The sequence below is a fragment of the Capra hircus genome, chromosome 8, assembly GCF_001704415.2.
Source record: "Capra hircus breed San Clemente chromosome 8, ASM170441v1, whole genome shotgun sequence".
NCBI lineage: Eukaryota > Metazoa > Chordata > Mammalia > Artiodactyla > Bovidae > Capra > Capra hircus.
Genome location: NC_030815.1, coordinates 81,325,744 through 81,349,604, shown reverse-complemented (window position 1 = coordinate 81,349,604; position 23,861 = coordinate 81,325,744). Strand labels below are relative to the sequence as shown.

Below are 23,861 nucleotides of genomic sequence, written 5' to 3'. Positions count from 1 at the left end.
TGCACCATGTCCAGAAGACATGCATTTTAGGACCATCATATATATCCCTGTACAGAAGTTTCTGAATAGGGGAGAGAAAAAAAAGAAACAAAACATAAATGGTTAAGAGGGCCAATCTGATACAAACGGTGTGGAATTATTTTTAGTTGAAGTGGATAGGATCTTATGAAAATGAAATGTTGTGGAAAAGAATATTCAGGCAGGAAAAGGGAAATACTATATTTGTCCCCTGCTGTCCCACTGCTCTTAAGCATTTCCTCTACTCTGGGAAGAAAGCAATAAAACTGTTCTCCCTCTGCTCAGAGACACAGTGATCAACAGACCTACTGGCAGACCCAGTGCTTGGGCTTGGAGTACAGAAAAACACCACCTCACACTGCTGTGGCTCTCAGCTGAGAGGTGCCCCCTTGGCCTGTGAAATCCCTCCAGTGGCTCTCACTGCTCTGCCTGGGAGGAAATGGGGAGAATGTTCCAGCGGCCTCCTGAGGGGCCCACACCACCCTGACTGCTTCTGAGCCTGCAGCTGAACTGCACCCTGACTGCTCTCTGTCAACAGAGGTAAGAATATTCCAAGAATGCCAAGGACTAACAAAAATGACCAGCAGTGTGTTCTCATGACTCATTCCCTTCGTCCCATCCCACTTTCTCTCCTCATTCCTTAATCTCTATTTAAAATACACTTCACAAGGGAAAAGGAGGGATTAGGTGAATAAAAGTGGCAACCTTCATAATCTGATGGAGCAAACTGGCTAGTATAACATCTGACATGAAAATTACCCTACATTAAAAAAAAAAGTACTTTCCTTCCCATAAAAAATTTAAGCATGCTCATAATTTAGAGGGCATGTGGAGTTTAAATTGTTAACAATTAAAAAGCCAAAGTCAGTCCATAAGTTTTGTCCAATGACCCTTTTAACTACTTGAAAATGAGATCTGATTATCAAGTACTGTTACGGCTTATCTCTAAAGATTTCTTCCCCCAAAATATTGATCCTGGGTTTACATGAGCAAGGACATTCTGAGAAGCCTTCTTAAAATCAGGCACAACCCACTACTCATAGTTGAGACAAACACTGGGCCCATTTCTTCTGCGTCTGGGTGGGTTTCTATTAGTAAGTCAGTACCTGGGGAAACTTACTACTCCGAGTCAGTTCGACATAAGAATCATATTACTGCAAACTCAGACTTCTGTAGCTATAGGATATGTGTATGGGGTTATCGCAACACTTGTTTTCAAAAGCTTCTTGGATGCTCAGCACACCAACAAGTACTGTATTTCTTGATGGCCACACTTTTTGCAAATTAAGATCACTTTAATTAAGACCTGAAGCCAAATCAATAACACAGCTCTGATGACGTCAGCTAAAATTCTCTTTGGAGGATCCCAGTGGAAACTTCCAACAAAATGCGAGGCAGCGTTCCCCTGAGGCAGTGGCCCCAGAAAGCAGATTCCTGTGTCAGCTTGGGAGACAGGTGCACCTCGAGGCATGACTGGGACCTGTCAAGGCGGTGATGAGGCTGCCTCCTTGGTCTTAACTCTGGGGACACTTCAGCTGGTCCTACAGACACCAGCCTAATGTTCAAAACTCACACCCTTATGGCCATTCTCCCATGGTTACATTCCTTGGTCTAGCTTACTGGTTCTCAGGGTTCCTTCTGTTCTCATTAATACACCACCAATAACAAATGACTTTATGCCCTGGTAAGAAAAAGCCCTTTATGCCCTGAAAAAGACCATCACCAATAACATTAATAACTACTGCTGGTGAGCAGCGACACAGTGCCAGCTCTTTAGTAAGTGCTTTGCGGTAACTATTTTACAGATGAGGAAACTGAAGCTTACACGGGCTAGTTTATTCAAGATAAAAAAGCTAGTAAGAGGTGAATATGGCATTTCAATACCATGAAGGACTCTAGTGGGGAGGAAATGTACGTTACGATTTCAATTTACTTCTAAGAGTGCAGATGACCCACAAGGCATTAGCTGCGGCCATCTCCAAAGTTCTGTGGAGAGAGAAGTTAATGGAAACCACACATGTTCCGGGAAAAGAAGAAAAAAAGTGTCTGTTCACAACAGATTAACATTTCTCTTGCCAAGAAAACTAGAGTCGGGAAACTGCCTGGGAAGTAAATGTTCTTGACAACTGAACTCTTCTCTACTGAGCTATTGTTAAAACTGAACTATTGTCAAAACAGTATTTTATTGTTTACTTATTTTAATTTTGAATTATTTCTGATATTAAGATTTACTATAATGAGTTGTCTTTTTAAAAAAGGAAGTTACTTTTAAATATGCCGTTAACAATTTTTCACAGAAAAATTCCCACCACGAGTACCACAGAAATACATCTTTCTTTTTAACCTTCATTTAAATAATGTGTCTCACCCTCCAAGATTATTGGAAGATTACTTTAAAGACAAGTAACAAGAATACTGAAGGTCACATATATTTATAACACAGCCCTCTCTCTTCTCTGTAACAGTGTATGATTGCAAAACAGGTCTGATATAAAAAAATTAAAAACCGAGAAACTATGAATACGTGTTCATAAGCTATAACAAGCACTTCTGGTGTTTTATTCGCTTCTCCTCCTAGTCAAGAATCTGAACACCAGAGCAAGGAGTCTCGTAGCAACAAGTCAGATTTCCTCTCTTCTTTTATCTGGAACTCCACTGGATTACAGCAGGTCCCCAAAAACCCAATGTGAAGTTGAGCAAAACTAAGCAGAAAAGTATGTTTCACCTTCTGTTCTGGAGACAGGTTTGCTCCACCTTCACTTTCTCCACTGAGCCTCTCCCGAGGACAGCTCACGATGACAATGACTCTGCATTATGCACAGGGCAGTTCCAGGGAAGCATGAGTCAGAGTCAGACGCAGACGCAAACAGCGCCAGCTCTGGAAATAGCGGCTGCAGCCTTCCTCCAAGACGGGAGATAGCGGCCACAGATCAGGCCTCGGCCCAAACCTCCCCTGCTCAGAGGTCAAAGGCCAGTGAAATGGGCAAACTGTGTGTGTTCACACGCACGGGCACCCAAGCCATACATGCACAGTAGTACATCAGTGATCCTCTGTCGGAAGATAGTTCAGCGTCATTTAGATCTGTCTTACGATAACCCAGTGCTCTAAGATTAGGTAATGCTACTGTTAACCATGCCAGTGACTTAACGTTTAATAAAGACTCCAAGTACACCAGGTGTTAGCAATACAGGAGTATCAACCAGCGCATTCTCTCCAGCACCTTTCATTTTGTTGGGAAGGGCGCCTTCAACACAAATGGAACAAACGGCTCAGTACCTGCCTTTTCTGTTCACCTGTCCATCTGGGAAACTACCTGCCAGTTGTGTTGCAGAGAACACACAGCCAGTTCCTTCCCTAAACCATAATATTCCCATTCCCTTTGTCCTGCCAATAGTAGAGAGTTCTGGGGAGCTAAACCTTTCATAACCCAAGTTCAGCATTTATTGATACTACTGTTTTGGGGGTAGAACTGGTGTCATCTGGCCCATAGGCAAATAGCCAAGTCAGAAAACTACAGAAAAACTTCACTTTAAATCTGTTAAGCATCAAGGGATGAATATACTTAAACATGGAAAGCAGTCTTACATTTAGAAAAAAATTATAATGTATACATTAAAAAATATGTGCACAGGCTGAAGAAAAGGCATTTGTGAGAGTAACTTTACTGCCTTCCAAAATATAATGCCTTCTTATTGGGCCACACTGTGTTGGATTAAAAACAGCAATAATATATTTAATTTGTTGTTTAATAACACACAGCAAAAACTGTGATTTTCATGTCATAGTTGCTTGGTCCATGACAAATATCACAAAAACCTCAAATGATCTACACCTTGTAAAGTTTACTAACTTAATATGAAAAGCAAAATTTCACACCAACCCTTGCAGACACCTAACTGTCTCACCAGAGTCTTGCCTACTCTTTGGAAGGCGTGAGCTTTCAAAATCGGACCCAGTCCACACCTAAGCAAGCCAGCACTCGAGGGTGCTCCATGCAAAGACCCCACTCTGGACAAGTTTCCAGGCCATAGGGAGTGGCCTTGGAGGGGCAGCCAGAGTCTCCCATGGCATCCTTTCCACCCTGCTCAGGTATCGCTGCTCCATGACACAAGAAATCAGCTGTGCAAGTTCCTCCTTGGCCAGAACCCAAAGCTGCTCCCCCTCTCCACAAGCCCATTTCAGGAGCTGTCAGAGCTGGGGCTGGTCCCAGGTCAGTACTGCGGACCTCCAAGTTCTCACGTGGAAAACAAGGGTTGGAGTTAGAGAGGCCCAAAGGCCCTCCCCCAGCCTAACTATTCCAGTCCCGTACCGCATCGCACATAAAGTGCTGAAGTGAAGCGTGAGCTGTCGAGCTCTCCACCGGATGCTCTCCCAACCTCCGTGCACTCTTGCGGCCTGGCACACTCAAGTGTCAAGGACTTCAAGTAGCTTTCATAACGTTATAGTCACTAGCGCATTCCTCCAGGTGCTCGATTTATAATTTTTCCAGTTATTTAAGACAGCTCCTTGTTGGTGGTGATTTCAGTTTCTGAAGTTACCTCAACTTCTTAGTTCTTCTGATACCACACAAAGATGAGATTTCCAGTGACAAAACCAATGTTCTAAACTATGTTAGAAACTCAACATGACCAAGAACCATTTTAGAGAATATTTCAAGACAACCACCTGTACTAAAATTCACTTTCTGTCATGAAATAAACACTGCAACCCTGCCTAGTGAAAGGTAACAGTTCTCTCCTTAGACCAGAAATCACTGCAAATGACAACAGAGGAGGAGGTGTGCCCAATACCAAGTGTCATTCATTGGCTGGTATTTGTATAAGCTCCACCAGCCTTCAAAGGAACGTCAAATCAAAACAGTTTCAGGAGAAGAAACAAAAGCGATGACTTGAGCACAAAAAATGATTACAGACTCATTTAAAACGGAGCTTTGCTAGAGTAGAAATCTTATCAACAGCCTGAAGAGCACTTTGAGAGCTTCCTGTTTGGAACAAGAACAATGACAATTTATTCCACTATAGTGGACAATCTGGAGAGATGCAAATGAAACAGTAGATGAGTGCTGAGAAACAGGATTGGTCTTCTTGAACAAAGTCAAAAGATAAAGACAAAATGTAACAGACTTGTATGCCTATTATGCCTATATTTGCTGCAAACCGAAGAACAATTAAAGGAAGAAATCAAGGCTGTTTAGGGGTGTATGGCTTTTTTTTTTTGGTCTGTAAATAAATTTAAGAATGTTTTCCTGTCTCATTATTGTGGAGAAGGGAAAAAACCCAAATGAATGGTGTCTATCCACATACCATTAGGTAGTCAGTCTTTCACCATCTTATTTGAAGAGGTGCTCTAAAACATACTAAGTACTTAGTAAATGCCAGCTGTTTTAGATAAGACACCTCACTTAACTCCCAAAAGACTCTGGCAAGACACCTATCTCCCTTTAACAGGATGCGAGGTGGTGGTGCAGTCAAAGGGGGCCACCGTGGGAGCCAGACCCAAGCCACTCAAGGTCTGAGGCCACCCAAGGTCTGCACACGGCAGGGAAGAGAGTTACCTCTCCAAGACACCTGCACCCCTCTGCAGAGAACAACTGGATTTTATCAGTCAAAATCCCAGAGACATAAGAATGGATTATTCTACAAGAATCAAAAGAAAGCAACAGCTAACAAGGCTACGCGGACAAAGAGGACCAGAGTCACGGGGAGATGGAGTGGGAACAAAAGTAGGTCACTACAACTGACGCACGAGGACTCTGGGCTCAGTGACTCATTTGGGGATCCTGGGTGAGACACTCAGAGTTTCCAGTGAATGCACTACCGCCTTCGGATCTGCAAAATGGAGGACAAAACCTTATTAGGATTATTTGGACACTTACAGATCCTCACAAGAAACAAAAGCCTTAACATATTAAAAAACATGGCTTAACACCAGTAAGAATGGCTAACATAAAAAAAAAAGAAATCTGATGATATCAAGTGCTGATGAGCAGGCAGAGAAACTGGCTCCTGAGGACCAACACTGGTCCTCAAGACATTATGATAAATAAAAGAAGCCAGATCCAAAAGACTCAAGTGCACATGATTCCATTTATATCACATTTTTAGAAAAGGCAAAGGTATAAAGACAGAAAGCAGACTTGTAGCTGCACAGGGTTACCAATAGCGACTGACCATGAATGGACACAGGGAACTTTTTGGTGACAGAAACCCGTTCTAAAACTTAAGGTAGTGGGGGCTGTACCAGTGCATATGAGTGAGTTTCCTGGCATATATAATATATACAATATATAATTCAATAAAGTTGTTGAGAGAGAGAATCAGAATCGCCATCTTCTGTTGTCTATGAGAGCACTCAGCATCTTTTACCTTTAATGTCAAGAATAAACATAAAAGGGCATCTTTCGACACTTAAAGCTAAAGCTTATATGTGTGACAGTTAAGGAGAAAACATCAGGAAGCAATCCGTATATGAACATAGTCCAGCAGTAGGTTCTGTTTCTCTTCTGGATTCTTTCTGTTGTTCTACTTGAACATCTCATGCTATTCACGAATATCACGAATTTTTTCTTGGACACCAAACAAAAACTGCCCCAGAAAATTAACAGAATGAGCCTTACTACTTTCAGTTATACATGAAACCACATAAACTGACTGCTGTTGCCTTTTCAGTGAATATGTCAGAAAAATCAAGACCTATCTTCTGAGACCATTTTCCCCATTTTACATAGTTTCATTGGCATTAATTAGGACAACAGTTTAATTGCTTTCATATACACAACATCTGAATCTTCACAGATGTATGATTTAGATTTTAATACTCCAAAAAACCAATGCTTGTTTAATTTATAGGATACATAAAACAATCAATGATTTGGATATATACTTCATGCCATTTTTGTGGCCCACCTGACAAGTTTATTTTTCATCATCAAAAAATAAAAGGGGAAAAGTAAATAAATAAAAGGAGTATATAACTGTCTTTACAAATACTGTTAAAAAAAAAAAAAAGTCATCTGCAGTGCTGAAAACACATGGGATACTTTCTGGGTAAAATAACACAACATCCAAAAACCAACAAGAGGGGGAAACTCTGAAGACCTCTCCAAGTCCCCACCTGTAATATTCTCATTTCACCTTGAAACCACACAGGAAGGAAAAAAATCCAAAACTGAAAGACACAAGTTAAAGAATGAAAAACTTACATCCTCAAGTTCAGAGGCAGCCTAAGTTTGCTGCAGCGCTTTGACTTGACATTAGCAAGCCAAAGAGAAGTACAGCTTCTCCTTGAACAAGAGCTTCAACTGCATGTGGCCCACTTACATGGGGATATCTTTCATTAGTGAATACTACGGACTACATGACCCATAAGTAGCTGAATCCAGGGGTGTGGAGGAACCTCGGATATGGGGACTCACTGTAAGTTTTTCCTGGATTACCCTCCAAGTTGTTCAAGGGTCAACATGACCAACTTCACAGTTTCAGTAGGTTCTCATGAAAACAACCTGAATTTTGGGAACAGAAATTATGACATCTTCAACTCTACAGTGCATCAAGAGCTGAATGAACTGGAACCAACTGTATCGCTTCACTAGCCTGGACAAGGCTTGTGGATAATGCAAATAACCCAAAGTGATACAACTTCCTTTCCTTGTGAGATCCAAATCACTCTGTATATATACCTGATGTTACCTCTGAAATGAGGTTGATTCAATTCTGCTTTCTTTCCAGTTTTTTACATCTTAACAGTAAAATCTCTGAGGACTGTTTCCCATTCCTCTGTGCTCCCTACTCCTTACTAAGGGTTTTGCATGTTGTGGATATGCAGCGAAGTTAGTTAGTAAATAAACTGTTTAAGTAAATATAGAATTTAATAAGGAATGCATTACACAGAATCAGAGACAGTATTGCATTTCTAGCCTTGAGTTTCCAAATCATTCTGATTCATAAGTATCAGCAGAATTTCTATGATGGGTTCCAGCCTTACTTCTAGAACATGGATGCATTTATTTTTTAAAATCACATATTCAAATAAAGACACTAACACTATTTACATGTATGTCAATCAAACCCCTATCTGTGCTTACAAATCAGGTAAAAGCATTAAAATGGATTCAGTTAATTCAATTACCCAATTTCCCACCATAACTTCCAGCCTGCATGTGTAAAGGGTTGCTTTATCAAAACAAGGCCCAGGAATGGAAACCCTTAGTCCAGGGTAGCCTCAGGTAAAATGCAAAATATACATACTCATGTCCTTGGTTTGTGCTACACTGGTTTGGATTTATCACATGCTATTTTGTAAGTGATCTTTGATATGTTGTGTGTTTTATCTCCCATGGCCAGAAATGACATCTCCTATTTCCTTGGTATTTTCCAGCAGCGTCTTATACAAGGCCTTATATACAACAAATCTAAGAAAATATGCTGACTGATTAGATTCATTTAAGGGTTTCAGCTCTCTGAAGAATAGTCCTTTTTCCCCTCTGTGTTGTTTTATGCACATATAAATGAAAAATAAAAAATTAATTAAAATTAATTCATTAAAAATTAAATCCAGAGTTTTTTGTGGGAAACTAACATATGAAAGGATTACGAAGGAGATGGAATTTCAAAAGAGGTGTTCGCAAAAAGTAACAGTGCTTTTAGGCCAGTGGTTCTGCCCTAGTGGATCAGAGTGAGCTCATTTATTGCCATGTACACAAAGTAGGCTTTGGAGTATCCACTTAGATTTCTCACAAATATAAAGCCAACTGACATCCAACTGACTATAATATGAAATACTGTAAAATTTTAAAGTTCCTGACAAGGGGCTTTAAACAGTAAGAAGTAAAATAAATTTAAAGCATTTTACATACAGTATCTTATTTAGTCTTCAAATCTACTCTCTGAGCAAGCAAAAACAGTTGTCATTATTCTCATCTTACAGATCAAGAAAGTAAAGCTCAAAAGCGAGTGACAGTTGGGAAAATGGACCCACAATGAGATATACTGAACAAAAATTTTTGGAATTAAAAAAAAGTATCTAGGCATCCAGGAGAAAAAGCAGGTCACTCTGATGAAAAGAAATGATGCTAGTGTCAGACTTTATGCAAGACAATGGAGGGACATATTCAAGATACTTAAAGAAAATATGAGCCAAGGATTTTATGTTTAGTTGAACTGACCTTCATGTACAAAGCGTATAACTTATAAACATACAAGAGCTCAGGAAATACTGCTGCCTCAAGCTCTTCCTGAGAAATCCACTACAGAACTAGCTTCAAAACACCAAAAGACTAAAGATCAATATAAGGGTAGATGATGAGCATTAAATATAGACTTACTTGCAGAACTAAAGCTAAGTGATTTTATAAAGGATACAGTAATAATATGTAATGGCTACATGCTCTGACATTGTAGGTATAGTACAGCTATCATAAAGGATAAAGGGGATGGGGAAATTATATGAAAAATACATTAGTTTGTTGACTGTTACAGGTATTTATCTGGAAATTGAAAGATAAAACACTTCAAGTCACAGGATGGAAGACAAAGAGGAGAGAGGTGAGAAAAGGTTAATATCTAATTTTAGATATTAAATATTGCAAAAAAAATCAATACACATGAGCAAACAAAAGTGAACAAGAGGCAAAAATGTGTTATCATGTGAAAGTAACCATTAGAACAAAAACACAAGCCTTCCTACATACCAAAAAAAGGACAAAAGAAAAAAATGTACCATAAAACAGAACATATTAATTTTATAATTAATACAAATTGGCTTACCTGGCCAAAATACAAAGATTTTCAGATAAAAGCAAAACTCAAGCAACAAGCTTACGGAGCACACAAGTAGGAGGCGGAGCTGGAGTCAGTGTCAGTCTTCCTGGCTTTGAGCTTTTTATGGAAAAGATGAAAAAGATGACCCACGACTGATAGTAAAGCTCCACCAAATGCGCTTTAGTGAAAAATTCTGTCATTAAAATTTCTTAATGCAGAAGCCAGGTAAGACTTTATATAAAAGCACCACTAGTGAGATTCATGCATCTAGTTGATTCAACAAATATTTGCCGAGGGTGTATATAATTAGGTCCTTTTCTAAGCACTGAAAACACAATGCTTGAGGGTCATTTTTCCTTTCTGTAGAGACCCAAAAACATAAATGAAATATATGTTGGCTAGACTTAAAGACACATGCTTGTGTCGACCTCCTAAAATAGAAGATTAATGGAGACAATGACAGGCCCTAAACTACACTGACACCAGTAGGTGCTACTAAAATAATGCATCTTATTAGTGCCATATGATACCAGGCACAAACAGCAGTTCACTAAAATGCCTAATATGAGGAATGATTGCCAAGTAAAGCATTCTGTCACAGGAATGTAACTAATGCTTCCTATAAAACTCAAAGTCACGAAATTTTTCCCTGCCCGCCTTCCTTTTCTACCCAAACTCTTATGTTTTATATTAAAATGGCTTTCATCTCTCACGGCATATAAGAGTTGATGGCTGCTGGCATCGAATCTGCTAAAATCAACACCAGTGTAATTATCTGCACACTTTCAAGTGTTTTCAAAATACATGCTGGTTGAGATTTTCTTAACTTTGAAACGTACGCTTTAAATGTTGGTGGTCTAGGACTGTCAATAGCCTGGGTTAAAAACAATTTTAAAATCTTGCCCAAAGCATTCTCTTCTATAGCAATTATTCAACTTGTTTATAATTCATCTACCTTCACAAAGTGCTTGACACAGTCTACAACGTCCTCATATCATATTGCTATTTTGTGACACTACTTTAATGGTACATTTACATGAGCTGATACATGTAAAGCACTTAAAAGAGTGCTTGACACATGACAAGTGTCAGCTATTATTATATTAATAGTTCCATTCAAAGGTTCTTTTTAAAATATGTGAATAAGTGCGCGAGGGTAAATGGATAACAATACTTTAAATTTTTCCTATCATGTCAGCTGAAAATGGGAAGGAATTTCAGTACACTCGGAATTCTCACTTTTTTTTTTTAAAGAACTGCAGAGTATTTAAAAAAAAAATCTATGAAACAGATGAAAATGTAATGATACAAAATTATACAGGTCAGAATTCCTTCGTGAGGCTATCAAAAACACATTTTATCGGCAATTCTATCTTGATCCAGCCAAGGGGTAAAAAGAAAAACAACTAAGATCCTGTGAAACTAGGTCTCATCTGAGACCTAGGTACAGAAAATTTTGTAAACTATGTAGGGATTTCTAGGGATTTACAGAGAAAAAAGGGAGACCCACAAAAAAGACTGAGTTTGAAATATTTCAGCAATATAACAAATTGCATATTCACAGCGTCGTAATTACCCTTGTTTGGTTTCTTTGTAATTATTTTTAATAAATTATTCTGCCTCCCCCCATCACTCAAGTAAGTTGTCATCCAAAGGCACAATCAGAACAACGCAGGACACAAAGGCACTCACTGATAGGGAGGGCGTGAGGGAGGGCGGCTGGTGCCTCCAGAGCTGTGACTCATTCGAATCCATAAAGCTTTTCTACGAGATCAAGTATCAATGAAGCTATTGTAAGAGATTACAGCTATATATATGTAGACTGGTTATGAATTCTCACAGGGCAAGAGCATTTTTGAAAAAAGAAAAGGGCACCAATGTCTGGGAAACCACTCAGCACGAAGACTGCCTCAATTACGTAAGACTGGCTGCCGCACCTACCATTTTGCTAAATCTGAGTAGTTCCTATAAAGAAAAGAAGACCCTTCAGTTCAGCACTCCCTAAATTCATCTGGCACCATTCTGCCAAGCTCTGTATCCTAAGAGCTCCAGAGTCAAGCCTAACACAGTTGCCATCTGCTGTTACAGATCCAAGAAAGAACCAGATAATTTTTATTAGTCTTAAATACTATTTTCCAGAAATCATAAACCAAATAGAAAACAGATCTTGGTCACAAAAGACAAACAGCAGTAAAGGATTTTATTAGTTTAAAATTTGTACCTACCTTTATCATCTTGAATATTTCAGTATCAGAATTGTAATAAAAACATTCTCCTAGAATGTGTAAAATTTTAAAAGGACCAATAAAAGTGGCAAAATGCCTAAATCAAGTTGGATTTAAAAAATGTTCTGTGAATTATTATCAAGTCTATCAAGGACTTCAGAATCAAGCGTGTGGAAAGGACAAGTGAAACAAAAGCAGAGTGAAAATGGTCCGGAATTTAGTATCACAAACAAAATAGGTCCAGTATTTTTCTCTGAAAGACTCAGAAAATTGACTTTATCATTTTGGCTCCTACTAAAATGGCCACTGAATATCATAAATCCATTTTCACAACCACCTTCCTAGACTTTCATGTTTCACTCGATATTTCAAGGAAAAATTTCACTAAAATTTAAACAATTTATGCTCAAGGGTATTATTTTTCAGGTTCTAGCAGCAAAGAATAATTAAGGTAACCTTACAGGGTGCTTTTGTTGGAAACCATTTGTACCTGGTGTTTCTTCTAACTACTCATAACAGAGACCAATCTCACCCTCACCAAGACTCTTACTTGGAAACAAACTCACAGGAAAGAGTGCTTGTTAATAATAACAGCAAAGCTTAGTATTGTCGAATTTCCAATGTTTTGAAAGTATGCCGGTGAATACTTCTGACATCATAACCAGAAATGAGTATCTTAAAATTTGTTCTCTCTGTTATCAGATGTGCATAAAGTAGGAAGCATGCTTCCTTCAAATATGAAAACTGGAATTTTCCTTCTCTTAAAAAATAAATCATTAACACCATTCAGGTATTTTCTTCAAATATATGATTTCATAAATTATTATTCTACAGTATATCCTAATCCCTGAAATACTGATAAAAGAAGTATCAAAAACATTGTATTATTTTACACATATATATTTATAAGAATGTTATATTACTCCTTAATCTTTGAATACAATGGATAATTGGCATTTATCTTTGAATCAGTTAAAGATAAAAGCAGGAAAAAATGTGTGTTCTTTCAAAACCAATAGTCACTTAGTAAAATCTATTAACATTATTTTTAAAAATATACACTGTACAATACACTGTACAATTCACTGTTGGTATCACCATTGTTTAACCAGTCCTTTGCAGAGCAGGCTTATCCATTCATCCTAATTGTTCTTTGTATAGTTGTTCCCGTCCCCTCGCCTTTCTGTTGCATAAATTATTCAAGCTAAATAAAAGGAACTCGAAATAGTGAAAAAGGAAGAATATCAGAAGGTAAGGAGAAAAACACCTGAGACTAAAAGCAAAAGAGGTGAGTTTTTAAACTGAAAATTAAGAAAACAAATAAACAAAAAAGTAAAGAAATTAAGTGACACCAGTGGAAAAGAGAGCTAAAACCTAAAGATAAAATAAAATGGAAACAAATGTCAGAGAACATAGGAGAAAATGCAGACCAAAAAAAGCCTCATTTTCAGAAAGACAAGAAGTGAAAACCTGTTAGGTGGAACAGAAAGACAGCAGAGCTACCTGGTGGGTGGGTAGGATCGAGGAGACACAGCAGCGCCAGCCAGGAGAGCATCTGAAAGCACTTTTGCGGGGGTACCTCTCGCTCAATCAGCTTACTTTATTTCCTTATTCGTTATTTTAACCCACAGTTGGGCACAGGACAAGTTTGTTTTGCTTCTCCTTCTAAGTTCACTGAAAACCTCAACTAGTATTTCAAGCTATACCAGGTTATGCCCACCACTTAGCACTTTCAAGATTTTAAGGAGGGGAAACAATTATTCCTATAAAATTACATTCTTTAATGTGTAACTCCAGCCAAATGCCCATTTTTAAGACCCTGGCCTTGCACCACTGCTTTTTGTTTTCCTTCCTCAGGCAGGTCAGAAGACGGCTTTCCCCCAGTCACTAAAAATCAGAGGAAAAATGCTATGACCTAGCATAGTTAAATACAGACCAGTCATCCCCCAGTTCATGCCTGGGGCTGAATCCTGCCTGAGGCCTGAAGATGCAAACAGAGACCTAGGGGATGGAGGAAAGGGCAGCAGGAGGGAGAGAAAGGGGCCAAGACAAAGTAGGCAAATAAAAGCGACAGCTAGATTTTAAATGTCCAACCTACAGAAACAACTAAACTTTCTTACTTTACAGTTACATAAAATAAATAAAAGGAGAAAAATTCTAACGTTATAGGAAAACAGTAAATGCATGAAAAAAGAAAAATTGACGAATATGCTTCTACCTGTGGCATGGTGAACATTTAAAAAAACGTAGCTCAACTCCATGTTAAACTAACAACCTAGATTCCAATGAATAACAGGTTCAAATCCCAGCAAAAGGTTAACATAAGACTTAGGTTTGAATATTCAATAACACAGAATTTGATCCATATTTTGGAATAGACACTCAGGCAATCAGAGGACACACCTCGGCTACCAGCTGCTGTACAGCTTCTGTGTCTTTCAGAACTTGTTCTAACGCCCTTGGTGGCTAATCGCATCCCCTTTCTCCCTGTCCTTGAAAATATCACATGCTTTGCCTCAGTGAGCTCCAAACTCTAAGACAGAGCAGAGGCAAAACAGTGGGCAAAGGGCTGAGCTGCTGTGCAGAACCAGAAGGAAAAACTGGAGACATTGATAATTAATACTCTCTTACACAATTCTTAAACCATCCCCCTTCTTGCCCCCCTCCCCCCACCTCCACCCTCAAAGCTAGTCAGCTTTAAGCTTCATTCCCTGAAAGGAAGCTCGGCATGACAGTCTCAACCCACTTCATTTTCATGTCCTCCTCAAAACTACTGCCCACAATTTCTAAGAAAAGTCAGAAGCACGTTATCCCCATAAGCTCCAACACAATAGCCTCTCTCAAGGAGAAATGCTCAGTGAAGAACTCCAGTGTTCTTGGAAGGCAAACTCCTCAGTCCCTAGCCTCATTCTCAGAGGGCAGTGGTCAGGTCACAGATGGGTAACACAGTGGGTGTCACATACATGGTTACTTCAAATTCAGATTCTGGTAGTGATTACCTGGTAATCCACAAAGGGTTACCCCTTCTTTTATGCATGAAACACTGTGTGCTTGGATAATCTTACTTTGGGTTTAAAAAAATAATAGCTAAAAAATATTTTTTTAACCACTAAACGAGCCAATTTGTAATTCTTTTTCCTTCTTTGGACATTTTATGATCTCATTCATCCATCACCTCACAAACATTTTTAAAAACACCTAGACCATGAAAAGTTAAACCAACACAACCTACCATAGCATGCTAAGGTACAGCCAGAAAACTCAAGCCAGTTCAAAATGACCACTTTTTCTATTACTGTTTAACTGAAGTGACATGTACGACTCTTTGTTTAAAAAGGGAAGGGCTTTTCACACACTGAATGTCTCCTTACAAATGACCGAACTCCTAGGCCAGTTCTTTTTGTAATTCTCTCAGAAGCTGCCCTCGGTATCCTTAAATGCACTCTGAAACTTTGGTATCACCTTCATTATGATGTGCTTTGTGCACATTCTCGGACGCTGCAATGCCCATACTAAGGCAACACATCACAGAAGTTGGCAGCAATGCTATCAGCAAGAATTTGGCTTCAGAGTCAGAAATGATTCATCATACATTCTAAGCAGCAGAAAAACAACACACTGCTATTTTAATCCCTTGGTGCTTTCAAGAATCAAAAAACAGTAAAATAATTAAAGCCAAAGCAACAAAAATCCTACCTGCTGCAATGTTTGTAAAAACATTCATTTTTAAGAGTTTTCAACAAAAGCACTCAGGAAATAACAAATACTTACCTTATTTCACAATATTTACTACAATGACAAATCAAGTTTTAACTTAATACAATTTCAGGAGAAAACAGGTAGTCCAAACTTCTGCAAAGTAGCATACTGAAATTCTAAATATAGAAAAACAAATTTCTCATTTGCTTTAAGTAAACAAAATCCCTCCACTGTTTCAAAAGTAATACACTACTTTCATCTTCTCTCTCCATTTTTGAGAGTACTCTATAGTCTAAATTAATGAGTGTGAGTGGTCTCTCTCAGGATCAAACAGAGAAACCTTATACTGTGGGTCATTTATTCAGAACACTCCCTGGTTGTTATAGATATTATATCATAATAATACCACATACCATAATAAATGTTACTGGTCTAATGTAATAATATAATGGAACTGGCTTTTTGTCCTGATGCTCTATTTAAAGAGCATGAAAGAAATCTGCATCCTGGGTCGTTTTCACTTCCTGAGAACAAAGTACGTTGATAATCAATAGGATTATCAATCAGTATTTCTACAGAACTATACCTAGGTAAATCTAAGGTTTACTGCAAATTTAATTAAAACGTAAAAAAAAAAAAAAATGCTACCCTATTGTTGTGACCAAGTATTGGGGGGAGGGGGGCAGATGGGGAGACTGATCAAGAACTCCATCCAGTGCTCTCTTTCGGGGACCCCTACCTTCTCAAACACTTCTTCTCTGTCCTTTCGTTTCCGTTTTCGGGGTCTCCGGTTCACTCGGACCCATTTCGCGACCTGAAGTTCAAAAACCACAGGGCATTTTAAACATAGGACAACAGGTCCCCAGGGCCGCCCCTCAGCGTGAGAAAAGAAACGATCGACGGCCTCACGACGCAGCCTTCCTCGGCTTCACCTGGGGGAGCCACCGGCACCTTTAGGGCATCCAGAGGCCGCCTCAACGCTGCGGGCCCTCGGGTCTGCGGCGAGCCGAGGCCGTGACCTTCGCTCCGGCCGCTCCCTCCGTCAGTAGCCCGCTTGGCCGCCCCCGCACCGGTGTGCGCAAGAGCCCCCGGACGAGGGCCATCTTACCCACCGTTGTCGCGCGCCGCCGCCGCCGCCGATCCCGGGCTCCGTGCCAGGGATGCAACGCGGGACCCACGGCCCGGGGAGGCAGGGAGGGGAGCGCGTGGACCGCGTCGCCCGCACTCACCTCGGCGCTCACTTGCTGCGCGAGCCCGCACTCCGCCAGGGCCTGGCGCTCCCTCTGCAGCGGCTGCGGGGGAAGGGGACAGAGTCAAGTTTATCCCGGGAGCCGCCCCAGCCTCCCTCCCCCGCGCCCCACCAACTCGGCGCGCTGACCCCCTACCTCGCCCGCAGTAGGTGAAGGTGAGAGCCGGGCGCCGGAGCCCGCGCTCAGAGCCGTCGCCCCGCCGCCCCAGCGGAAAGCGGCGGGCGCTGGAGGCCCGCAACACCTAAGGCGCAGGGCGGGCGGCGGGCGGCGCGGGGCCCGGGCGGCGGCGCGGGCGGCGGGCGGGGGCTGGGCGGGGGCGGGGCCTGCCTTAAAGGTATAGGCGGCCGCGCCACCCTCCCCGCAGGTCGCCTCCGCCCCCATCCCCGCCGGCGTGCCGGCTATTTTATTGTTCTCTTCGCAAACATCTTTCTTCTCCGCGCGCGGGCCCGCGCCCTCCCTGGCGCTGGTCGACCCCGGCGCGCGCGCTTACCTTTCCAGTCCCACCCATGCGGGACCTGGGGTACCCGCGAAAGGGCTTCTCGGCCGCGGTGGGAGCAGAAGTGCTACCCGCCGGCCGGCGAAAGGGCTTAGCGGGAGAAGCGCCCTCACCGCCGCCGCCAGCCTGAACTCGCTCTGCGAGTCAGAAACCCAAGTGTTCAGATGGCCTTCGCGGAGGGAGAGGAACTTTCCTAATGGAGTTTCCCCTGGGAAAGAATTAGACGCCATTAAGTGGACGTTTTTCAGTGCCCCCTCCGGACTCCGGGGAGGAGGCAGGTGACCTCCTGGGGGAGAAGCCGCGAGCGCGTGAAAGGCAAACTCCGAGCTCCGCCCGCGGGTCGCGGGAGCTGATGCGCTCTTGTTGAGCGCGGCCGGCGGTGCTCTCGCCCGGCTTTCGGCCCCCCTCCCCCCGCCAAAGCGACTAGTAGAATTTAAGAAGGGGACAATACTTTTTCAAAAATAGGGGTAAAGTTTCCACTTGGTTTAGAAAAGTGTACGATACCCTCATTTTTTTCCGCCTACCCTCCAAAAGGCTTTCTTTCCATCCTCAGCAGCTGAGCCAGCCTGGGTGGCGGGGGGCGGGGGGGGTGGGGGCGGTGAGTGCTTGGGGAGAAGAGTCGGGTCGCACTCGCGTTTGCTGATCTTGACCATTCCTTTAACTTTATCGCATTTCTCTAAAGAAAATCTCTCTTGCTCTCTCTTTATTGCTACTCCATCCTTCTTTCAAGATCAAAAGCTTTAGATCAAAGCCAAGATCAAACTCACTACTTTAAATAGAAGCAACTTTGCCATGGAGTATTTTACACAAAGGGGAGCTACTTAATGGAGACATCAGAGTAGAAAACTTCATTTTATCCCTTCATCCCATATTCATAACTGAACTACTTAAAATTACATTGATGATGCATTTGTTTCCTAAAACAAACAACAGTTCTGCTCAAATGGGAGATTCTTGACTTGTGTTTGTGTTTCCCGGAATTAAAAAAAGAAAAGCCTACAGAGCGTTAAATCGACATATTAACCATTATTGGCTAAGTGCTATGAAATGCATGCTCATTTGCTAAAGATTTTTCAAAGTGTTATCGAATCTTTTTATACATGATGTACAACCATCACATACAATGTTTGTACTCTAAAAGAAATCCATAAAAATAACATAGCTTGCAAGTCTCAAATGCACATACATAGGCAGGTAAACATTACAAATGATAAAGTGGATTATGTAATTGTAGAGCTGCTTAATTTAAAATAGAAATAAAACTTTGAACTATTTAAGCGTTCATGCTACTAAAAACAGTTCCATAATCAATAGAAATCTATCACCGACGGACATTTCCATCTACCCAGTAGAAGTTTTTTCCTTGGGAATTCACTGTCCCTAAAAACTCTGATACCAGCAGTTCAATATTGATGTACAGTGCCATGCCTAAATGGACCTTTCTTAAGTGTCCTCTTGGTTGATTTAGCAACAATTAAAAAATATGCAGTCTTAGAAGAAACAAAGCCAAAGTAAATTCCAACAATTCAGCAGCAGGAGGAAAGGTAACTATTGCAAATTAAACCTTATACATACTTCTATAAAAATTTGCTGTTACAGCTGGGTAGTTAGTAATTAAAAGCCTTCTCTCCTTATAATTTTCATCTGGTTGTGGTCTCAAATACACACACACACACACACACACACACACACACACACACACACACACACACACACACACACTGATCATTCCTCATTCTAAAAATCCCACTGAGCCACTGGAAAGATCTTAGGAACTGAGACCTGGGAACCCCCGCTTGCTGCCATTGACAGTCTCCTTTAAACTTCCTAGCACCCAGTTCACAGAGAACCTAACAGTTTCTTGCACAAGCTGAGCAAAAACAAGCATCCTACTGTTACTCGGCTCTTCTAGGACTTTGAGTGGGTAGCCACACCTGTGATGCATTCTAAGTGCCTACTCGCTTGACTCCTTCTTTGTCCTCTTGCCCCCCAAACCCAATCCATCCTCAGCAAAGAAACCAGAATGATATTTACAAAGGTAGTTCAAATGGTACCTTCTTTGCCTGGCTGGCTTCTACTTATTCTCCAGTTCTAGGCTTAAGCAATGCTTCTCCAGAAAGGTCTTTCCTTACTCCCCAATCCAAATTATGTCATCCTGCTATGTTTCTAATAGATCCTATTTATTTCCTTTAAAGTAATTATCTTTTATGGATATTTAAAATCTTTTATTAAGAGACTTTATTTTTTAGGAAAATCAGAAAGATTTGTGCAGATATCACAAAGTTCCTGTATGCAAACATAACTCACAGTTTCCTTTATTATTAGTATCTTGCATCAGCGAGAGAATTTGTAACAGTTAATGAACCAATATTTGATACATTATTAAGTAAAGTCCAGGGAATGGCAATCCACTCCAGTACTCTTGCCTGGAGAATCCCATGGACAGAGGAGCCTGGTGGGCTACAGTTCATGGGGTCACAAAGAGTCGGACATGACTGAACGACTAACATTACTGTAGTTTACATTAGAATTCACTCCTGTACAGTATAGTTCTATTATAATAATTTTTATTAATTTATTGAATGTCTGTTTCCCTGATTGGATTTCAACATCCAGGAAGAAAGAGATCTGTCTCTTCTCTTACTGATCTTTATCCAGTCACTAAAAATCCTGCCTGGCACATAGTAGATAGATGCTCAATAAATGTATTAAGAGAATGGAAATTCTCCAGGCCAGAATACTAGAGTGGGTAGCCTTTCCCTCCTCCAGGGGATATTCTCAACCCAGGGATCAAACCCAGGTCTGTCAAGGAAGTTCTACTACAGTTCTACTATAACAATTTTTACTAATTTATCAAATGTCTGTTTCCCTGATTGGATTTCAATGTCCAATGTAGGAATAAATGGCATATGAAATTTCATTGGGGAGAATCTTAAGATGAAGGTCTTTCTAATTAAGTCCTTTTTGTTTCTCTACTAAAATATCTTATTTTGTAAAGAAAACAGAATTGTGCATTTTTAAAAAGGAGACACCATGGGACATCAATAACCCTGCCAGGGTATTTCTAAAATGATGCTTTAAAAAAATTACAAATGGGAAATAAAAGTTTCAGATTCCCTCATATATTAATCACTAAAGTTGTATTCCAAAATGGTGGTAGGAACTGAATTTAATCTTGAATGACATATTTCATGACACTGGAAAAATATTAATTCTTGTTGATCATGTTTAATATAACCTCAACACATTTCTTCTTTTGTCCACCTAAACCTACCGTGCTTCATGAGCAGGTCCTAGGGAAGGTAGGATGTGGAGAAACTTGAAGACTATTTTTTAAAAATTTAAATTCTTGTAGTTGAGGATGAATGCTCTAATAATTATCTTTGAAAATGTGGTGAAAGTACTTTAAAGCTATCTTTTAAAAACAAATGTTTTCTGTTTGAATTACATGTTTAAAGATTATTTGTCTAGTAGAGATGCAAGTTTTCAAAAAAACTTGTTTTCTGAAACTTTCTTGTCAAAGCAGTTTATAATAGCTGAAGAAAATTTCAGAAGCAGAGAAAAATGCCATTGCTTTAAAATAAAAGCATTTAGTTAACCTAGTGGCTGGGGATTACTTTCGGAAGGAATCCCTTTTCTTTTTAGTTGAGAGGAAATGATTCCTTTCCATGGAAAATGATGGTGATAACCAGTTTCATAACTGCCTTGCGATGAGGTGCAGTCCAGACGAAGGAGGAGCAGCATGCCCTCCTAGGCAAGCAGAAGGCGGAGAGGGCAAACCAGGGGAGCCCTTTAATTAAACCAAATAGCTTCAGACTGCAGATTACACTCCCATGGGCACTACACTACACTCCCATCCACTAGAAGTCAAAGGGTCTTTTAGTACCAAACAAGGGAGAAAGGTCCAGAAGATTTTGCTGGCTACAGAAGGACCCTACAGTCAACATATGCTCAGGGTAAATTAAAAGGTAAGAGACTACACATCTGGAAATAAAATCAAGGTTAGTTTAAGTTGCAAATAATGACAAGCAAGGATTAGGGACTAAGTTATCCTATGTTTATGTCTTTAAATTTTGCTCTATCATTTTAAAATGTAACATTCCTTTATGATACCTTTTTTTAAAATTTGACTGCTTGACTTTAGAAAAATTATAATTCGTATTATTGCCTGTTTTGTCCCTGTATTAGAACGAATGCCTAATTTCTTTCTAAAGAGGACTGCCAAATGAACTTCTCAGTGGAAGTCCTTATAAAGCATAGTTTTCAAAAAAGGAGAGCTATCCTAAAAGTGCTTTGCAGTGACCTGGCTAGCAGAATCTCTTTCTGTTAGTAACCATATTCCTGAATTCACTGTTGCTCAGAAGTTTCTATGAGCTTGTCTGAGGAAGCACACTCAGTTCTTCCATTTCTTGATCCTCTCTGAATGAAGCATTAGCTATAAACTATTGGCTCCCCAAAACCAATCCATTCTGAAGGAGATCAGCCCTGGGATTTCTTTGGAGGAATGATGCTAAAGCTGAAACTCCAGTACTTTGGCCACCTCATGCGAAGAGTTGACTCATTGGAAAAGACTCTGATGCTGGGAGGGATTGGGGGCAGGTGGAGAAGGGGATGACAGAGGATGAGATGGCTGGATGGCATCACTGACTCGATGGACGTGAGTCTGAGTGAACTCTGGGAGTTGGTGATGGACAGGGAGGCCTGGCGTGCTGCGATTCATGGGGGCACAAAGAGTCGGACACGACTGAGCGACTGAACTGAACTGAACTGATTGGCTCCCCAAAGAAACATACACCAGGGCGCACAGCCCCTCCCAAACCAATGATCAGGAGGTTCACAGAGCTGGCTGAAACTCAAACTCTGACCCAGGATGGTCTGAGATTTTCTGAGGTGAAGGCAGACCACCACACAGCTGGCATGGGATGCATTATCCTGGTGCTGTGGGAAATTCCTCTTACTGCACTATGTTCTGGGAAGAAGCCATCAACCTTTATTGAGATCCATTATAAAAAACAGCCCATAAAATCCATCACAGTGTTTACTGTAAGAATGGTTTTAGAGGGCTGTTTATTACATTAAATAGAAATTTTCTGTGAGGACCCACAGGAAAAACTTCTCCGTAGTATCAACAACAGGAATAGTTGGACTTAGGCAAATGTTTGGTTTACCTCATGAATACTGCAAATTTATCCCTTTTCCTTCTTCTAGAAAGCTCTGTGACCCAACTTTAAGGCAGCCATAGGAACTTCAGGGGATATATATTGTATGCTAATATAATTTCTGGCCCCATATTATTTTCTTAACATTATTTTCATGTTGCTTCAGTTTTCTTACTCTAACTTACTTTTATCATTTTGTATTTTGCTTTCCAAGAGTTTGCTTACTTCTGTTTTGGACAAGAAGGAATATAAATAAATAAAATATTGGGGGTTTATTTTTCTTTCTTTCACTTTCTTTTTTGGAGGGAGAAAGAGGGGTCTGAAAAAAATTTTATGGTTCTAATATTTTGCTCCATTAACAACACTTAGCAGTGAATTAAGTATAGAAGGTAAGGACATATGATTAACTCTTCTTATAAAAATTGAGCAAAAAAACTGTTAAAAAATAAAGCCCCAAAACAAATATACTATACAAACATCACAGAGGACTGATATAAAAATGTTAACCAACCAAGTATTTTATCACTTTTGATTGATATCAAAACCAGAGGAACATATAGACCGGTTATTCATTTAACAAACATACTGAGTTTGCCTACTGCAAAACATAACACTGGACTTTGTGAATACAAAGATGAATAAGACTCCACCCTGTTCTCAGGAGACTAGTATGACCAGGCAGTAAGGCGACATGGCAAAAATGCCCAGACAGCCTGTCTGGGTTTGAATCCAGACTCTGCCACATATTAGCTCTATGACCTCTTTAGGCCTCCTTCTCATAGAGTTAAGATCAAATGACAAGTGCAATGTGCTTACCAGAGGAGGCAGTTGTTGCTTATCAAAGTCTAGACTACTGGAAGTAAGAAGCAACACAACATCACTAAAAGCTGGGGGAAAGTGACCTGAAGACAAAAAAAAAGTGCTGAAGTATTACATGTACCAGAGACCACGGAACCTCAGAACTGGTAGAAAGAACCAGAGCAGTCAATTTTGTACAGGATTAAGTTTACAAAGCGCTTCCCACATACAGACTGTTCTGTCTGTTTCTCACACTGTCCCATCTTCAGGATGAAGAGAATGAGTCTTCAGGAAGTATAATGCCTTTAGTATCTCACATTGTGTGGCCTTAGATCTCCTGGATGGAAATGTAGTGTTCTTTCTATGCCAGCAGGAGACCTCAGGGAACATCTTGCCTGATTTTAAGATATACGCTTACGTATGTGTGCTTAGTCGCTCAGTTGTGTCTAACTCTTTG

The 23,861-nt window shown here is 40.4% G+C and overlaps 1 protein-coding gene across 2 annotated transcripts in view; it reads right to left on the bottom strand.

Annotated features, from left to right (window-relative positions):
• C8H9orf3 (chromosome 8 C9orf3 homolog) overlaps positions 1-23,861 on the bottom strand; it is a 420,759-nt gene that overhangs the window by 60,730 nt on the left and 336,168 nt on the right. For both annotated transcript variants that reach the window (XM_018052467.1, XM_018052468.1), the window contains 2 exons: positions 16,931-16,993; positions 16,441-16,515 (listed from right to left, as the gene is read on the bottom strand). In XM_018052467.1, the coding sequence (XP_017907956.1) occupies positions 16,441-16,515; positions 16,931-16,993 (138 nt within the window). The remainder of the gene's footprint in view (positions 1-16,440; positions 16,516-16,930; positions 16,994-23,861) is intronic.